The 19,178-nt window shown below is 40.5% G+C and overlaps 1 protein-coding gene and 1 long non-coding RNA gene across 5 annotated transcripts; both read left to right on the forward strand.

The window, feature by feature from the left end:
* The first annotated feature begins 475 nt into the window (after nucleotides 1-475).
* DNAAF1 (dynein axonemal assembly factor 1) lies at nucleotides 476-15,282 on the forward strand. 4 transcript variants are annotated; one of them, XM_081871575.1, is made up of 15 exons: nucleotides 476-653; nucleotides 1,667-1,804; nucleotides 2,563-2,704; nucleotides 3,346-3,453; nucleotides 4,222-4,345; nucleotides 5,019-5,110; nucleotides 6,263-6,484; nucleotides 7,654-7,820; nucleotides 8,389-8,510; nucleotides 9,775-9,968; nucleotides 10,268-10,528; nucleotides 11,574-11,683; nucleotides 11,829-11,891; nucleotides 12,858-13,206; nucleotides 14,624-15,282. In XM_081871575.1, the coding sequence occupies exons 3-15, from the start codon at nucleotides 2,578-2,580 to the stop codon at nucleotides 14,671-14,673; spliced, it is 1,989 nt and encodes a 662-aa protein (XP_081727701.1). In that variant the 5' UTR covers nucleotides 476-653; nucleotides 1,667-1,804; nucleotides 2,563-2,577; the 3' UTR covers nucleotides 14,674-15,282. The 4 variants fall into 4 exon arrangements, with proteins under 4 accessions (XP_081727701.1, XP_081727702.1, XP_081727699.1 ...); XM_081871576.1 differs by having other exon boundaries at nucleotides 2,566-2,704; XM_081871573.1 differs by lacking the exon at nucleotides 1,667-1,804 and having other exon boundaries at nucleotides 477-653.
* Nucleotides 15,283-15,454: 172 nt separating this feature from the next.
* LOC309347253 lies at nucleotides 15,455-18,880 on the forward strand. Its single transcript, XR_014158886.1, has 2 exons — nucleotides 15,455-16,762; nucleotides 17,603-18,880. It is a non-coding gene; the product is annotated as an uncharacterized lncRNA (long non-coding RNA).
* The last annotated feature ends 298 nt before the right edge of the window (nucleotides 18,881-19,178 follow it).

The following is a 19,178-nucleotide window of genomic DNA, read 5'->3' on the forward strand; positions in this document are numbered from 1 at the left end:
CTCCCTTTTAAAGTTGTAAGCGACGGGCTACATTCAAATTAATTTGTATAGTATTAAAACCTTAGCCTAAAAGCGTCAGAGGTTGGATTCGATGGCTTCTGTGACCCCCTCCAACTTTTATGATTCCTTCTAGCAGTGACTTTGGATTTGGGGGGTCTAGAAGCTTGTGGTCTTTCTTAAACCCCAAATCTCTGGTAAAAAGAATCATTAAAAAATCTGAAGGAGGTCATCTGATCTAACCCCTTGCCTATATTAATGTCTGCTTCTTCCTTCGTGAGTATAGGGGCCTTTTTCCGTGAACTGAACTCGGAAAGCTTCACTATAGAGAAAACGGGATGCTGCTCTGATCTTTTTTTTTAATCTCTAAAGGACCATTCGGTGGGAGGAGGGGCGGGGCGGGGCGGGGCTGGAAGCGAGGCCCAAGTGCGTCACCCAACTCTTCTCTCGCGCGTGCGCAGAGTCGTGCCTTGGTCGGCGCGTCGCCATGGCAACGGGGGGAAGCTGTTGGAAAGTAGCCGTTGAAGGAAGAAGCTGGTGTGGTTGGGTGAAGAAGGGGCTCGGGCAGCCAGGCTTCCCCCGGTAGCATCACCTTAGTGAGAGGAAGGATGGCGAAGACACCTTGAGTGGGCAGCGAAGAAGAGAAAGAGAGGAGGGTATTAAATGGGGACAGCAAGCTGGGGGGGGGGGGGGCGTGTGTTTCAAACAAAGAGGTGCTGGGGCTAAGCAGACCTGTCTGGGAGCCCCTGCTCAGTTACGTGGCGTCCGGCTGCAGCTATTGCTCCCGAGCAGGGATTGTGCTCTGCTTATGCCCAGAGAAGTATTCTGGGTTACTTTAAGTGGGCTGCTGCATAGCGCAAATCACGCAGTGGTTCTCAACCTGTGGGTCCCCAGATGTTTGTTGGACTACAACTCCCATCATCCCTGAGCTCTGGCCTTGCTAGCTAGGGGTGATGGGAGTTGTAGTTCAACAACATCTGGGGACCCACAGGTTGAGAAAGGCTGCTGGGGGTGAAATTTAATTTTTGCAGATTTATTCAATGAGTGGTTTTGGGTGCAAGGAATTCAATTCTGCTATTGTTTTTGTTATTGGACAACTTGGTAAGTTCACATTTGATAAGGAAGCATGTAAACTGCTTCCGGAAAACCAAAGAATTTTAATTTTGCCTTCTGAAAGTATCGGCTAATACTTAAAATAATAACAACAAATAATATAGCTGCAAGTTCTTGGCAATCATTTTTAGGTGAAGCTGTGGTCTAAACCACAGAGCCTAGGGCTTGCCGATCCCCACGACAGGGTGAGCTCCCGTTGCTTGGTCCCTGCTCCTGCCAACCTAGCAGTTCAAAAGCACGTCAAAGTGCAAGTAGGTAAATAGGTACCGCTCCAGCGGGAAGGTAAATGGCGTTTCCGTGCTCTGCACTGGTTTGCCAGAAGCGGCTTAGTCATGCTGGCCACATGACCCGGAAAGCTGTTTGCGGACAAACGCCGGCTCCCTCGGCCAATAAAGCAAGATGAGCGCTGCAACCCCAGAGTGATCCGCGACTGGACTTAATTGTCAGGGGTCCCTTTATCTTTACCTTTATGCAATTTTACTCTTTTACTTACCCCAACAAAACTAAATTATATTAATTATATTAATTTAACCAAAATATCTTTTAAATTCCCAAGTCATGTTGCAACTTTTTAGCACCCCTCATTTTGGAATTTGAAAGGTGAAAAATTCAACAGCAAGTAGAATAACCAACAGTGTTGTGGGCACCTTGAAAAGCAACAAACAACACTACATATCAGAAGTCGGGCATATAAGTGAGTGTGGGACTGCGGCATAAGGGGAAGACACATACCTAGGAGTAAGCCGCATTGAATGTGATGCCATCTACCATATGATGCTGCACTGTAATGTATTTCTACAGTAGGCTACAAGAGAGGGGAGAGATGGGACCACAGCTCTGCTGGAAGACCAGCAACATTTGGCTCCTCCTTCCAGCTGGCCACTACAAGAATTATGTAACTGAGAAATGGGGCTTAGGTTTTACCTGTATTTCTTCCTACATCCTCCTAGTCCTTTTCCCATTTTTGTCACCTGTCAAATTATGAGCCCAAGTACTTGCCATCAATATTTGTATGCTGTCCTGGGAGCCGCTCTTTGGCAGAAAAGCCGGATAAAAATGCTGTAAATAATAAAATAGTGGACTGTAATTTCTTATTAAACCAATGTACTATTAGTGGGGCAGAAGAGTTCATGGACCAGCATCTTGCCACCTGTCTATTTCAGGTATGAAGGGCTTCTGGCCCGTGGGCCTATTATACCCAGCTGGGGTTCTAATTTGGTCTGCTGTGCTATTTTTCCTTTGCCAAATGCAGGGACATTTATTCATTTACAAGATTTGTATACGGCTTTTCTCACACAATGTTTCTCAAAGGGGTTCATGGTCATCATACAAAATAAAAAAAAACATTTAATTTAAAACTATGATTTGCACATACAGTTATGCTTGAATGATCTGAATAAATACAACGTAGATAATTGTGGGGCATGCTGTAACTTTCCTGTTGTCTCTCAGTAGGAACGCTTCAAAATGCATCCACTCAGTGAAGAACCTGGGTCAGGAGAGGCTGTTGCAGGGGAAGAGAATGGTCAAGGCATGAAAGACTGCAGGCAGGTGGACACCTGTTCCAACAATGAGGACAACTTAACAAAATCAGGTAGTTCTTGCTATTGGAGGCTGTGTGTGTGTAACTTTTGAACATGAAGTAATTTTGACAACACCTTGGGCTAAAATGAATGACAAGGCACAACTTTCTGCCATTTTGATAATATATTTTTTAATTTGGCAAGATTTATATAACGCTTAAAAAAACTTGAACTGGTTTGCATACAATAATATTAAATACCAATGTTAAGGTTTAAATTAATCTATTATTTATTATTTTTAATTAAGAATAGTAAGGGGACTGAGTACTTCCCTGCTTTACTACACAAGCATAGGAGTTTTTGTATAGAACTGAACAAAATGTGGCCAACTTTGGGAATGTTCACCATTCTTATCGCAATGATGCCATGTCATTTTCCTGACCTTTTCTTTTCTTGCACTTGTAAAAGCTCCAGCAAGAGAGAGAGAGAGAGAGCCACATATAAAACTAAATTAATGCAGACATACACTGCAGTGCAAATACAGTCCCTACAGATACAGATTCCTCTGTTGTGAACAGATGTGTATATTCTGGAATATTACATGCATGCAACAAAATGAAATGAGAGGCCTCCCTCTGGAGTGCCCATCTCTTTGTTTGAGTTAGCAGATTTAAACATCCACTGAGCCTGTTTCCATCTGTCTGAATTTTAGAACTACAGCCTCAACTCCCAGAAGGAGAACAAGGAACAGAAAAAGATCCTGCCAATGAGCAACTGAAGTCGGAAATTATTAGGAATGACTGTGGTAATGGAGAACCAGGTAAATTACATGGAAAATATCAGTACTATAAGTTACAGACCTATGAAAGATATTGCCACATTAAATTTCCCGTCAGGATCACATACTCCTCCTGGGTGTTACTATGGGGGATTTCTCTGATCCTTAGTCAGCAGGAAAACACTGGTGCATTGCTTGCCCTCATGCTCGAAAGCTAGATTAAGTGGCTGGTATATGGTGTGATGGACTGGGTGAATGATGGGACCATGTAACTTTTATTCTCAAGTATTTTCTAGGTGGGTTATTCTACTCCACAGTTGCATACTGCAGCCACCCTTTGCGGGGGGCGGGCTGGGGGAGAGACTTACTCCTGTGTCTTTATCAACTGTCTTGGTGCTTTTAAGAGCATAAGAACTGCTTTGCTGGGTCAGACCAAAAAGATTGATTTCAAGACTGTGATCATTGGGAGGCTTCAGTTTTCTTGGAATTTAATTCTTTTTTATGTTCAATTTCAGGCAAAGGAGTAAGGCCAGTCAGACCATTCATTTCACATAGCAAAGGTGGGAGGAGGCCAGAGAGAGCCTGCAGCAATGTATCTTGTTTATTTCTTGATTACATTTTTATCTCCCTTTTCTTCCAAAGAGCTCAGTATGGCATATTGGTTATACTGCAGCTATCAGTAGGTATTACTGTATGTAACAATTAGCTCATTGAAGAAACTTTAGTTTCTGCCTTTAAGGTGAATTTCCTGGATCTATACATTTAAAATACATTCTGCAATATACTGTATTTTCACATATAATCTCCAAGCACCACAGAAGAGAGACAGCTCTGTGACCAATATACATCAACAGAATGAGGAAAATAGAAATGGTGACCAAGAGCCGGCGGCTGGCTCATCCTGTGAACAATCAAACAAACAAGGTGGTTTGAGGTAATTTAGTTTTTATTCGTGGTCTTACCTTAACAAATCAGGGAATTTTTTTTATAGTGCTGCCAGTCTCTTAACCATGTCAAGGTATTATGAGTAGGCTCACAGGTTACCCTCCCCGACATGAATTCCCCAGTCACTTCCCTTAACTTTAGCGTCATGCTATGTCTACAGTGGTGCTATGGTTAACCAAAGTTAGCTTTTAATTGAAGTTTGAAAACTAGGGTTTTGAAGCTGGATCAGTGTCAGTAATGAACTTGATAACATAATTATAAAATCCAGACTACTTGTTGGTTTTGCACTGAGCCTTTGTGTGAAAATTCTCTCAAGAGAGCATGCATTTTATGCAGCCAGCATAAAATGTCACAGATTTCAGATATGCAACAGCTGACCAAAAATAATACCCTCTTTATTGTTAAATCTCACCCCTCAGCAAACTTAAAAACAATGAAATTAAAACAACATTCTTTAGCTGCTATTCTGGCTGGATTCAGTGTTCTGTATGCAGTGCCTCTGCTTCCCCTCTGAAAGTGTGATCCAAGGATTGGGAAACTTTCTGAACCTTGGGGAGGAAGTTAGTGAAAATATCAATATTAAGCAGCACATCTACCTTCTAAATAAGCAGGTGGAGCTTCTAGAGTATGTACTCTACTCACACTACTCCTTAATGTTTTAGAATGACCAAAAAGATACTGAGGGACCTCTGCAAACAGCATAAATTGTATGTGACCCCATCCTTGAATGACACCCTCTATCTCCATTACAAAGGTAAGGGCCAATCTGCTAGCTATATTGTAGCAAAAGAACTGAACATGAACACCTGAGAACATAGAAATATAATTTGTTGAAATATTGTAGAATCTAAATCTAGGTCAATGTATACAAATATTTTATTAAATGTTTCAGAAGTGCACGTTTCAACTCCCATCTGTTCTGGCATTCTTTGTTCAACAACAGCCAGCAGATGCCACTGGAAGCAAACCAGTAGAACATGATGGGGATAGTCTTCTCCTGTCTCCAGCATATACCAGTATCTGGTATTGATGTCCACAGTCTTAACAGGGAGGATACTTCTGTGATTTTTGTGGTAATTCTGTAAGTGAAGATCAAGACTCAAGCTAAAGTTAGTAAGCCCAGGTCCTATGCATCTTTATGGAGCAAATCTCACTGAACCGAGGGGCTTATTTCTTTCTTTATATGAGCCCCTCTCAGTTCAATGAGATTTAGTTCATCATAAGTAAGGATTTATAGCATCTGTAAATGGATCTTTGACAATATATTTAATTTTTAAAATCAGCAGTGAGAGGCTCAGATTTTGATAGGAGCAGTGGCAGTGGGGAAAGGGGTGTTTAACTCATGGTTTTCCCAATCTGAATTGCTCCTCCTCTCCCACAGCTGTTAACCCTGCAGGGGCAGGGTGTGGGGGGATACTGGTTCAGTGTTGCTTTCAATGTAACTAACTTTCAGTGGAGTATATTAGCTCGATTGGGCCCCTGGATCTCCTTACCTGCAGCAAAAATGAAAACAGGCTCTGCTTCTTTTTTAAGATCTTCTTCAAATAACAGTTGGCTAGTTGGTTAAGCCAGTATTTGTGTACCTATGTTTAAGTAATTTTATGTGTGAAATGTAGATATCACCCGATAGAGGTACTTATTTGTTCATGCATGTTCCAGTTTGTTGGTATCATTATTACATTGTGGTGCCCAGAACTTGACAATACTCAAGCCTTGGAGAAAGCCAAGAAAAACATGAATGGAGATAGAGGTTTGTGGAGGGCAGGCAAAGGAAAGCATTCAACAGTATTTTCTTGTCCATGGGTCCCCACTTTAAGACCATATCCCCACTCCTTTTATTATAACAACTTCATTCTGAAATATGGTCCATGTTGCCATTGTGTTTACTGCATTTTTCTTCCTGCAGGATTTGATCGTCTGGAGAACCTGGAAGAATATACAGGATTGAAGTGCTTATGGTTGGAATGCAATGGCTTGACTAAGATCGAGAACCTGGATGCACAGACAGATTTGCGTTGCCTTTATCTGCAGCTGAATTTAATAAATAAAATTGAGAATCTTGAACCCTTGGAAAAGCTGGATTCTCTCAACCTCAGCAACAATTATGTCAAGACAATTGAAAACCTCTGTAAGAATGCTAACTTCACTGAAATAAGATCCATAACCTGAACACAGTGTTATTTAGTGGTGTTGCGGTCATACATGTAGGGGCACCAATGTGTTAAAACTCAGTGCAAAACATTTCCACAGCAATTTCTGGTGGCTTCTGTGGAGGCAAATTTTGTTGTTGGCATCTGTCTGTCTTGAGAGACAATGGTGTGCGCCTCTGGGGGTGAAGTCAAATCACTGTGTTAGCAGCACTGAAGTGACCTCCCTGGGATGTAAGCCTGGATGGTGTCTATGGAGGTCCAGGGCTACCCAGACAACAAAACTCTCCCCCCCGCCTCCCCACGCTCTTCAGCCTCACTGATGTGCTTCAAAGGAAAGCAGAGCAATATGCACTGAGTCAAAAGGAGGAAGGAGGAACATTTTCAGCACTGAAAGTCTTCAGTGCAAACTTTTTCTTTAAATTCCTAACAGTGGAGTGAGCCATATTGGGAACCAGTTGGGGGTGGGGCGTGATGGTGAGTGTTGAAGCATTTTAACCCTTAGCTCCACACAGGGTCCTAATCTCAAAATGAGCCCCTGTGCCTGTAATTTGTGAAGGGAATGACACAAGGATAGTAACACAAGGACACAAAATAAAACTAGCACATACTTTGGGCCTGAAAATGAACTAACGTCTATAGTCATATGTCCAAGAGAAGCAATGCTGCAGCCTCATCATGAAGTGTGTTTTATTGATCAACTGCAGAGTAAGATTACTTCCCCCTACATCTAATCTAAATTCCCCTTCTTGAAATAGGCCCCTTGCCCCTTAAACTGTTGTCATCAGATGTACCGGTACCTCTATACTTACATTTAACTAACAAGCATTCCTAATTACAATTCTGTGGCCAGTTAACCTGGACCCCTATACTCTGGGACTGAACTGGGCTTTGCGGTTCCAGTTTGGTATGACTGAGGACTTTCCAGTGTTTCAGAGGACAATATGTGGGTGTGTGCATTTTAATCTTGTACAGTATACCCACAAGCAGAACTTTCTGAGAATCTTGCCCCTATGCCTAAAATGGCAACCTTGGTTGGGCTGTAATTGGCTCTGGTAGCATAATCTTGTTGCCTTTGTTACGATTTCTTAATTTATTTGGCGGTCCCATTCATTTTACTTATTCTAATGGTATCCTTACTTTTCAACAGCTTGTTTGAAAGTTCTGCACACTCTACAGATTGCTCACAATCAGCTGCAAACAGTTGAAGACATACAACACTTACAGCAATGCCCAAGTATCAGTGTCCTTGACCTCTCTTACAATAGACTAGATGATCCAAACATTTTAAATGTCCTGGAGACCATGCCTGATTTGGTAAGCAAAGAATAACTCTAAGATTGCTTTATCTGATCACCATTTCTCAGGCACAAAATGATTCTGTTCCACTAATCTTACTGCGCTGTGGAAGGATATATGCTGTATCCAGTGCTTTCAGGGACATTAACATGCCTTAATAAAATTTAGAGTCCGGTGGTAGGAGAGGAAATACTGTAATAAATTTGCATAATCAGGAAACAAAATCCATGATTGGTTATGTCAATATGAGTATGCTTGATTCAGACCTGCCTTATGCAAGAAGAACAGGGGCCACAAAGAACAGGTAGGAGGTTTAGCTCCCACCCCAGTAATGTCTCTGAGTGCACATTTTTCCTTTCTTCTGCAGGAGTGAATGAGAAGAAGGTGCAGTTACTTCAGTTATGCTTACAGTGTTGCTATGGGGGTTAAGTGAACAAAAGTTTACTCAGACCTGATCCTATGAAAATGATTTAAATAGATACATATTCAACTATTTTTAGTTCCAGGATGGCTTCACATATTGTACAAAAATAATTTCTACTGTTGTATTTTAAATTGAAGCTGTTTTGCTTTTTTTCCCTTGCAGCGTGTATTGAACTTAATGGGAAATGAGGTAATAAAGAAAATTCCTTATTACAGGAGGACACTTACCATCAGATTGAAACATCTGACATATTTGGATGACAGGCCAGTGTTTCCAAAGGACAGGTAAAGTGGGAAAGGAGAGAGTGAAGAGATGACCAGTCCAAAATATTATTAGTAGCCTAATCAATTCTGACTATGTTGTCTGAAAAATGGGTATATTAACAACTAACTTCATGGGGCTGTTATAATACACACACACACACACACACACACAAAACCACAACAGAATGGCCTGTAAGATTCTGATCCTAAACAAATTGCTTCAGTTCACTAATGTGACAACCCCCAAAGCAATCACTTCAGGAGAGCAAGCTTGTGACTGGGGCAACAGAGGTAGCACAATTTAAAGACAGTCTTATTCATTGATTCACTTTGTTTGTATGCCACTTTTTCACCCAAGAGTCATGCTCAAAGTGGCTTACAACAAAGAAACGGATGCATGTTAAACAAACACTACAAAAACAATTTCTTAATAACCTAGCAAAACAGAAATATAAGAACACAGAGAAAACCACATTTCAATACACAAATATAACAAGATTACTTAAACAACTTGCAGCATCCAATAGCAAAAATAGCAAGGGAACTTCACAGTTTCATCTTAGTCCTAGAAACACCCTTCTCTGATGTTACTCCCCCAATACTGACCAATCCAAATTGTAAAATGTATGGAGGAGGTCCTGCTGGTGGTACTGCCAATGGGTATGATCCAGAGTGGTGGTGACAGTGACCCAGGACCAGGCTTTCTCTGTTGTGACACCCTGATTATAGAACACCCTCCCTGATGAAGAGTGTGTTGTTATTTAGACTGAAACTGAGGACCATTTTTGGTCACTGTACATGAATGGAAGATGGATGTCAGGAGGCAGGTAGTTGCTATGTTTTGCATGGTTTGAAATATAATTTTGGTAATTATATTATATAAACATTATATTTATGATGTTGTATAACTGTCCCAGGCTCCCTCCAGAGGAAGGGTGGAATAGAAATCCAATAAATAATAATAATTTTACACTCCCACATAGCAGTACTGTTCACACATTTTTTATTACCATTTTAGTTAGCCACCCCACAACCAAAGTTATCTAAAATCCATATAATGCCATCAAACATAACAATGACAATTAATTAAGCACAAACCAGGGAGAGTAAATTGCCCTTTCCTGCAAGTGCAGCTGGATGATAGGCCCAACAGCAGCACTGCACACTTTCAGGCTGTGGAAACTGCCAGACATATGAGTCTGTTCATTATGTAGACATAAGTTCCACGGAAATTAATGCAACATCATTCCATGTGTCTGATGGTAGTCATCTTTATTCTTTCCAGAGCCTGTGCAGAAGCCTGGGCTAAGGGTGGCCGTGAAGCTGAACAAAGTGAAAGAGAAACATGGGACACGAAAGAAAGGAAGAAGATCCAAGACAGTATTGATGCTCTTGCCGCAATCCGGCAAAAAGCTGAAGAGAGGAAAAGGCAGTGGGAAATAGAAGAAAGAGATGGAACATCAGCTGACAGTGAAGAAGGTTTGTGTTTAAACTTTTGAGCAGAACTACTGTGCCACCATAGCTCTTTTGAGCATCCGGTGGGAGTAGGGTTAGGGTTAGGGGCAGAAGCACACTTGCTGAACTTGTCCCCTCTTTATGCCCCAGTTACTTACTACCTTCCATGCAGTCAAGGATGAACTTCCCAGAAGAGGAAAACCTTCATATCCTTTTGGAAGAAAACCAATAAATGGACTGAAGTGACATTGCTCAACAAAAACCCAAGGATTAGGATTAGTTGCATGCACACTTATTCTCTTTTTGTTTTGGGGCTGTTCTAGAGGAAAACCCATCTTCAAGCAGCAGCACTGAGACAGACACAACAGGAAAGGACTCGTGTACTTTGGAAGTGTTGGAAACAAAGGAGAAGATTGATAAATTTGTGAAGGATAGTATGGATGCCCACAAGGAGGCTGTGGCTGAAGGAGCAATTATAGGAGATCAGTCGGGGAGACCAGAGAGTGGTCATAGAGGTCATCATGAACAGGAAGTACAAGAATCGAGCTTTGACATGCATTCAGATTTTACATGCACTGCAGAAGGTATGTATGTATGCATCTATTTAGTTGTTAGTGCATCTTTTATCCTGGAAATCAAGGTGGTCCTCATGGGGACTCCCAGACACTCTCCCATCCAGATACTGACCAACCACAAACCCGCTTAGCTTCAGCAAGGTGGCTGCATCATGTGTCCTCAGACCATGCACTAGCAATACTAGTTGAAACACCATCCATATTTTGGTTGTAGAGTTGGCTGGGGAAAAGGTTCATCCATTTCATTTCACCAGGGCTCTGAAGGTGGGGTTTGTTTAGTTAGGAAAGTTTATCCACATATATAGGTAACATTCTATAGGGAGGCTGCAAAAATGCTTGCATATTGCAGCATTCCACAAGAGGGACAATATTTTGTGAGTAACTTGACTAGCAGATCTTCACGTCAATTCTGAAGAGTCCCAGGAATGTGCAGCACTCATGTAGAAAATGTCTCTGCAATTAAGATTTTGTGCAAAGTCAGTCATATAGGTTGCAGTGGGGCACCAGGGCCCCACGAGATTTGACATCTTTCTGCAGGGTCTGCAAGACAGAGCTGTTCCGCCTGGCCTTTGGCTTGGACTCAGTCTGACCCCTTATATGAGATTTGGTATCTAAATTTTCCCTGTTTTTTTTTTCCCCTGCCTCATGTAGGACTAGCATGGATAGTTGGCTCGGGTGAATATCTGATGTTTCCTCCCTTTATAGTCTTGATTTATGGGCTACTACTAGAATGTGGCTGCATTTTAAGCTGTATTTTAATTAACTGTTTTTTTCTTTTTTTTCTATTACGTTTTATTGTAATTTATATTTGGTGTTAGTCACCCTGAGCCCGGCCCTGGCCAGGGAGGGCGGGGTATAAATAAATTTTTATTATTATTATTATTATTATTATTATTATTATTATTATTATTATTCAGTGACAGAACAATTTTTGGACAGCCTTTTACTAGGGACAGAGCATAATACAAAAGAGAGAGAGCCCAGTATAACCTTCCCATTTCTATACTTTTATACCTAGATCTGTTAAGCGTTTTGTGTCTTTCGTTTTTTTTAGAGATGCCAGTAGATATGATGGCTACACCTGGACTTTTGCTCACTGAACTTGCTGACCCTGCAGAGATAGAAGAAATTAAGTTGGATGTACCAGAGAAACTTTTTCTTGATGTATGTATTAACTGAGGGAAGAAAGGGTGGGTTATGGCCAAGATGAAACATCTCAGAAATGGGTTTTGTATTTCCACAAACTCCTAAATTTTGTATTTTAAAAATTACTTCCTTCAGTAAACTCCAGAATATCTTTAATTTTTAGGAGCTACCTGATTTGGAAGATGTAGATTTGGAAGTCTCACCAGGAGAGATCTTCACTAGAAAGGTGAGTTATTCTAATAGCACAGTGCTTTCTTAATCCTGTGTTTTTACAGTTAATTTAGGTAAATTCTTAACAGAGCTACAGTCTTTTTTGAAGATCAGGAGACTCTAGAGATATTTTAATATCAGCCAATGTGTCACTCTAAAATTCTTTAGCTGATGCCACAGAGTACCTCAAGCACATATGCACAGGCTTGTATGTTTGGAACAAGTTGAAGTGTGCAGATAAAATACATGGTTGTACTACTTCAAAATCTATGTAGGAGGTGTAGCAATCAATCATGGCCCAATGGGCATGGATGATGGGAGTTATACTTTAGCAGCATCTGGAGGGCCAAAGGTTCACCACACTTACACTAGGTGCTCCATTGCAAGCCCCACTTTCTGCAGAGATGAGCTCCACCCAGGAGCTCCTGAGTGGAACCAGGTTTATATTTGGTGACCAATGCAAAATGCACTGAATGCAAGCTCCACTGCTGAGGAAGCATCAGCAGCACAGCTTAAGGTTCTCACATGTTGCTTTGTAGCCATGACTTTACTGACATCAGATGTGAGAGAGCTAGGCATCACTGGAAAAACTTCCTCATGGGCCAAATTAGAACCACTGGCAGACTAATTTGGTCCACTGTTGAGGAGTTAAACTCTCAGTGTGCTTTGAAAAGCAACATCCCTTAGAATAGTGTGAGGGTAGAGAGTATCAAGACTAGACTGGGGGAAATGTATGGGGTGCCTCACGTTCAATTTTTTTATGGTAGCCCAAATCTCAGTTGTACGGGTGTACGGTATGTATATATCTCAATTTTAACTCATGAGCTATTGCTGCAATCCGCTCCGGTTGTATATTTTATCCTTATGAACGCTGTTTTTATTGTGTTATGTTACATGAGCTGGTCTTTGACCATAATAAATTATCTATCATCTATGCCAATACAGACATTTTCAAGCTGGTTGTTTTTTTTTACCTTTATAGCCAAGTTCTCCAAAGATTGAAGTGATTTCTGAAGCAAGTGATGACAGAGACTTCATAGTTGAAAGAAATACAGACACTTCTAGGAATATAGAGACAGAAGAGATCCCAATCTCTATCTTTTCAAACACATGTAAGATACCCGAAGTCTGTCCAAAGGAAGCCATAGAACCCATTGTAACAGACCTTCTAACACAACAAGAGGAAGTATTGGAAGCCAAAATACAACCAGCAAAACCCTTGATCGAAGAGATTCCAGGGCCTTTGAAACCATTAACAGATGATGAAGCAGATGAATTAATTCCAGACATTGTGGAAAACGGAGAGAGCCACATTGTATCCTCTTGCACAGGTAAATTCACATAGACATGATGTTGGGTCCACCTGCTTGGGTTTTTTTAAGCCACCTGTTCATTTTTTTAATAACGGGACAAAGCACCATCAGTATATGTGCCCTATAGCTTCACAACTAGGCTCCAGTCCAACTATGTGCTATTAAAGAAAACAGTTAATGGTAGCTTCATCTCTTTCCAGGTCCACACATAGTTAATGTGGCTGGCTTATAATTACAGCTAAATGCTTACACCTAAAGCCTAACTTTATTTATTTATTTTTAAAGTAACTCATTTATTTCAGTGGTGCTATACTTGAAGTGATACTTGGGGCCTAATTTCAATGAGCTTCTATGGATGTAGAGGTGTGTATCTTTCCCTTAAGAGATGTCCATATATGGACATCACATTTACATAGGGGCTGTGCATAGAAGAGCTGAATATGTCTCAATCTGATACACATAAAGCTTCTCCACATAATGACTACCACAGTTATGGATTCTGCAGGCCCTGTGCAAGCATGAACTTTATGAGTGTAGGCTTCATGCAAACATGGATTTTTGTTTGGGTTTGCTTGGTTTCATGAATTGTTATTGTTTTATTTTTGGTATGGTTCATTTTTATGTTCACCACTTAGAAATTCTAATTGTTAAGCAGTGTATAGATGCCTTAAGTAAATAAATATTATGGCCAATTGGTTGCCATTAGCAAATCTGGACAGGGGATGGACATGCGCAGTGGGTAAATGAGGGACATAATTCCACATATAGAAGTTAGTTTAAACTGAACCTAGAATCTGAGCCTATGGAAGTCTTGATACAGCAAAAATCCTCCTATCACTGGTAGGTATTGCAAAGAGGTGCTTCCTAGAGCATAGAATTCACACACGGGTAACTGGTGAGACCCCACCTTTGCTGTCCTAGCTGGACTGACCCCATTGGATCATTTGGGCTTGCCTGACACTTGCAAAGTCCTGCATCTGGAAGGGTGTTTTAAACAATGTTTCTGCACAAGGTAATTGAGCATTTCCCCATGTGCTTTAGCTTCTCAAATGTAAACATCCAGCGATTGATTGTTTTTTTTGCTGCTTGTAATATGAAGTCCTCGCTCATTTTTTAAGAAATGAGGTTCACAGACACTAACACTAATAGTTAAGAGCTTTGAGGAAAGGGGCTGTTGATAAGAAATAGTGATTGGCTTAAAGCCATATTGTGGGTCTGTGGTTGAAGAGAGATTTGACCTGGGGCCTTCCTGGCTTATAGCTTACACTGCAGGAATGAACTGCAGTGACTACTGAGCGGTCCAGTTTAGACCGAATCTTAGCTGTCATTCCTGTCTTTGGACTGGCCTAATAACTGGTCCTTCTCTTCAGGAAGGTATTTGGGGAGTGTATAGCTCCTATGTCCAGAAACTAACTGAAATTTCACCTCTTAACAGGGAATATCTCTGAAGAAGATACAGAGCAGCATACTCCTGAAAATAAATGAAGACGTGTTGTATGAATTTATAAAATAGAAGCCAAGATATTTCCCATTGCTCATTAGCATTACTGCATCACAGCGAGTGCTGTAACCCTAACATTAGTCACAAATGCTTTCTGTGACACTACTTGCAGGCAAGCAATCCTGGCAAGCAAAAGTCCAGTCTCTCTTCAATAGTTGTGCCTTACTTTTACCACACTGTGATCAATGGCAGAGCAGGCAGTGCCATGGTGCAGATGGGGGCCTTATGCATTGGTCTTTCCAGGTGCTAAGCAACACGAGCTCACCCACAGTATGCATCTGTGAAAGTTCAATGCCACCAAGTCAGGTAACCAACATTTAAAGTATGAATTCAGTTTTCAGTCTATTTTCTTTCATCTGTTGAGAAAAGGTTGTTTTATCAGTAGCATCCAGCAAAAATGAAGATCATTTAAGTCTCATTTATTTTGGTGAGAGTTGAGCACATGCTTAACTTTCTCCCCCTGAAATCACACATACTTCACTTTTATTGGATTCTGCTCTAGGTTTGTAGAAAGTCATCGCCATTGTTTTGTTATTTTGGTTACATGTTTACTTTTATTTGTAATTCAGTCTGAGTAAATGATTTTATTCTCAGCTTCTTGCATCATTTGTTATCCGACTTGTGGTGGGGTATATTGAACACCCATGACATCAGCATAGACAGAGAAACCCAACAAGCTAGCCTTCACAGAAAGGCACCTCAAACCTCTTAAAAGCATCCACTCCCAATCTCCATCCAGAACTTTTGGCTAGAGTCCACCTTCCACATTTAGTGCCCTAGTCCCACCCCCACAAAGCATCACAGCTTCTTTTGTTCATTAGGAGAGTAACATTTCCTCCTGGCCAGGTCACCATCTTAATTTGGGGGCTCATGATCCTGATACGGCTACAAATATTATTTGTGGTATACAAGGCGGCCATTCCCAAAGTACAATCACCTTGCAGACAGGTAGTGTTGCAAGGTCTTTTTAGGCCCTATAGCTGCTGTGGTCACAGGCTGAAGGACTATCTGGTTGAACATTGCTTGTAAATTATAATTTGACAGATGCTTAATGATTGGAATACTTTACAATTGTTTCTGCTTATATGCATCTTTGCAAATCAAAACAAATGCTAGTAGCATGTGTAAAAGTATAAGTATCACCACCCTGATCTCCTATGTACATATAATTATAAAAGCACACAGAGTTGAGACTGGATGGTTGATGGCTTCTAACAGAATGCAAGTGAGACATGCAATCCCTCCCCCTATACAAATGCGTTAACTGCTATAAATATTTTTATAATTTAACCCATGGTGACAATGTTAAGGTGAAGCAACACAAAAACAACCCACTGCCCCCAACACTGAGTGGGCCTAAACTACCTCACAGGGGTAAATAAAACAGAGTAATCCCATAGATACCTCCAAGTTCCCTGGAGGAAAGGCAAGATTACAGTATGGGAAAATAGGGAGGCAAGTCTGTTTATCTAATATAGGATGCTATTGATATTAATACACAGAGAAATGAATCCAAGGAAAATAAAAGGCTGTGAAAGCAGAACTTTATGAGGACAAAAGAAAACCTCTTTAATTAGCATACCTTGTAAAACTTTACAAATGTACAGCATAGTGCAAAATTGCAGGTTCAGCACATCAACTTCAAGTATAAAATAAAATAAGCATAAAATAAAATAAGCATAAAATAGCCAAGAAAACCAATCACACACACTACCTTTCAAGAAAAAGTCATTGAAGTAGAGATAATTCTATTCCCCTTGATTTTCACTTTCTGAAGAAAACTAGATAAGAGGGGTATGCACTCTAGTGAATCATTTTATAATCAGAAAAGGGTTGGGAGCTAATTTGTTTCTCAGTCAATATCATTTTTTAAAATGTTGCACCTGTATCATTGCAAGTGTTGTCTTAAGAGAGCTACAAGAATATATAAAACACTAGATTCTACAAAAATTACAGATTGCTACTAAACAGATTGTGCTAAAGCTGCAAAGGGAAGAAAATCATCTTGTCTACTCTTCAGAAATAATTCTGCCCAGCAAAGTTACGATGTGGAAAATCAGCTGAGAAGCGAGGGTACATGTGTTTGCATGTACACATGTGCTGCTGTGTGTTCCAATCTGTAATGTGTCTACACTTTGGTTTATAGACAATGTGTGGTGTGTGTGCACTGTGGTATGTGCATTCATATACTCTGTGTGTGTGTCCATGTCAGCTGCTAGCATTCAGATCCCAGAGGGGTTGCAATGGAGTAAGGAAGCTTTTGGCACAGAAATGGTTAGCAGGCACACACGCTGGTGCTAAAGCATTCCTTCTACCTGCCCCTTTACATATCATCACTACCACTGAGGCTATGCTTAATTTCTAAACTTAGGAGGGGCTAGGGTAAAAGTCAATGCCTCTCTAGTACAGGTATGTGTGGGATGGTGTGCTTATTGAGGAATGAGGAAGGCATGTTGCACATGCTGAGAGGTACTCTGTTATGATATGAGGTACCATGTTCTAGGTCTAGGTTCTTCTAACAAATAGTTTATCAAGACTTAGCTCTTGTCTAAAATTAATTCTGACCTAAACACATTCTTTCTCTGTTCTAAAAGGCCTAACTACTGACCGGAACTGGCTTAATAGTCATTCTCTCCCCACAAATTAACCATGCAAAATCTCATTCTGAGAGGGTAGCATAAGAGAAATCTCAGTATCCTCACCAAGCTACATGTGCCAGGAATCTAGGGAAACCATAGCCATTAAATTGGCAATAAACCTGATAAAGTTTCAGTATAGAAGCATTACAGTGTATTAGTAAGTAAAAATAAGGCTTTGCTGCTCTCAAAGTTTTGTAAAAGCCAAGGAAGCCAACTGATGCATTCTCACTCATCAATATATGTCTCACTTTCCCTTTATTTTCATCACACACAGTTTAAAGTATCCTGGAGGGAGTTTGTGTAGACATGGAGCATGCACAAATCTACAGCTAAATAGAGGAATTCTGGAGTGACTTCAGCCCCACAGCTGCCTCCACAGGGGCATTTTATGGGAACAAGCTTTCTAAGAGATAATCCTGTCAGTGGGTACTTCTGAGACAAATGATTTTCCAGGTGTTAGGAATGCTGATCCAATGTACCAAATTCCTGTAAGCCGACCAGGAACTGGGTTGAATGCCATGTTCATCCTTGCTGGACCACATGGCAGGCAAAGGAATCAAGAAGATGAGGGCAGATGACAGTCCAAAGCAAGGCTTGGCAAGAAATATACACAAACATTTTAATGAGTGCCGCTGCTTGTGCTTTTCTTTCAATGCTAAATCATGCAACCCTATTACTATCTGGATGCAACATCTCCCAAAGAATCTATCATTATCACTTTACTCCAGCTCAATAAACCATAATGTTATGCAAGATAATCCTTAGGTAATGATTTATGTAAATATCCCTAAACAGATACATTTTGGAACACCATGTAGCACAATTAGGTGACTAAAAATAACAGTCAAGTCCAGCAAACCATGGTTTATAAATCAGATTTCCAGCAAAGCACAACCTGTAAATCAGGAGTAAGCCCTGGAAAGAAATGGTCACTTTTTAGCTCACCTCTCTGATGCAAAATCCCTCCACTTTTTCCTTATTAGCCTTAACCATAATTCAACACATTACATTTGTATCAAAACTAACTATAGTTTAGATTAACCCTGTTCCCTTTTAATCAGATGTTACACACTAACATCAAACCAAGGTTTCAAACATTAATTAAGAGAGAAATCTATGTTAGCATTAATCATGGTTTCAAAGCAAGCAAGCAAGTGGTAAAGGAGAGAGTAAGAAGAGTTCATATTCCCAAGAATGACCCCGATATCTTGGGTTAATAAGTTCAGGGTAAGATGACAAGGAAGGGTTATTTCAAGAGAGGAGAAGTTCCATGTGTTCTCAAGGCTGGATCTCACAAATGTATTTTGAACAGCAGGAAATCAGGGCCGCATTTGTAGCCACAGGCCCTATAGATTTCTGCAAACTGCACTCACACTTGCAATTTTAAGACATGCAATGACTCTCCAAGGATCACCCAGGATTGCAAAGACAGGTGCAAATTGAAAGAAACAAATCACGTACTGTACATCCAAAAACTAACAAATTTTCAAAGTTTGCTTTTAGAAATTGAACTTTGCAGGATTTAAAATAAATAAATATAAAGCTACAACAATTATCTGTGAAGTCGTAACATTTTTTCACATGTTCAAAAAAAAAAACCAATCCCAAATTTAACAATGCCCATAGTTGGGAATGCTGCAAAAAAAGTCAAGCTAGAAGAATATATATTAGAATTCTCAGCAGCACATCCAATTTTTCATTCAACCCTCCCCAAATAATTTTAATTTTAGCACAGTCCTTTTGTGTGAACGCGTAAGACATGCAGCTGGCTCCAAGCTAGATTTGGCATTTGTCAAGCTGGTCCTGATAATGTCAAGGTTTGGCACAACAGTCAATATAGCACTATGTGC

This window comes from Podarcis erhardii (genome assembly GCF_964252035.2).
Source record: "Podarcis erhardii genome assembly, chromosome: 7".
Lineage (NCBI taxonomy): Eukaryota > Metazoa > Chordata > Lepidosauria > Squamata > Lacertidae > Podarcis > Podarcis erhardii.

What these genes read in the sequence shown, in the direction of transcription:
- DNAAF1 (XM_081871575.1), top strand. Translation starts at nt 2,578, where the DNA reads ATGCATCCACTCAGTGAAGAACCTGGGTCAGGAGAGGCTGTTGCAGGG. An exon ending in ATCAGCTGACAGTGAAGAAG is followed by an intron (nt 9,969 to 10,267) that starts GTTTGTGTTTAA and finishes GGGCTGTTCTAG; the next exon opens with AGGAAAACCCATCTTCAAGC. An exon ending in CAGAGAAACTTTTTCTTGAT is followed by an intron (nt 11,684 to 11,828) that starts GTATGTATTAAC and finishes TTTAATTTTTAG; the next exon opens with GAGCTACCTGATTTGGAAGA.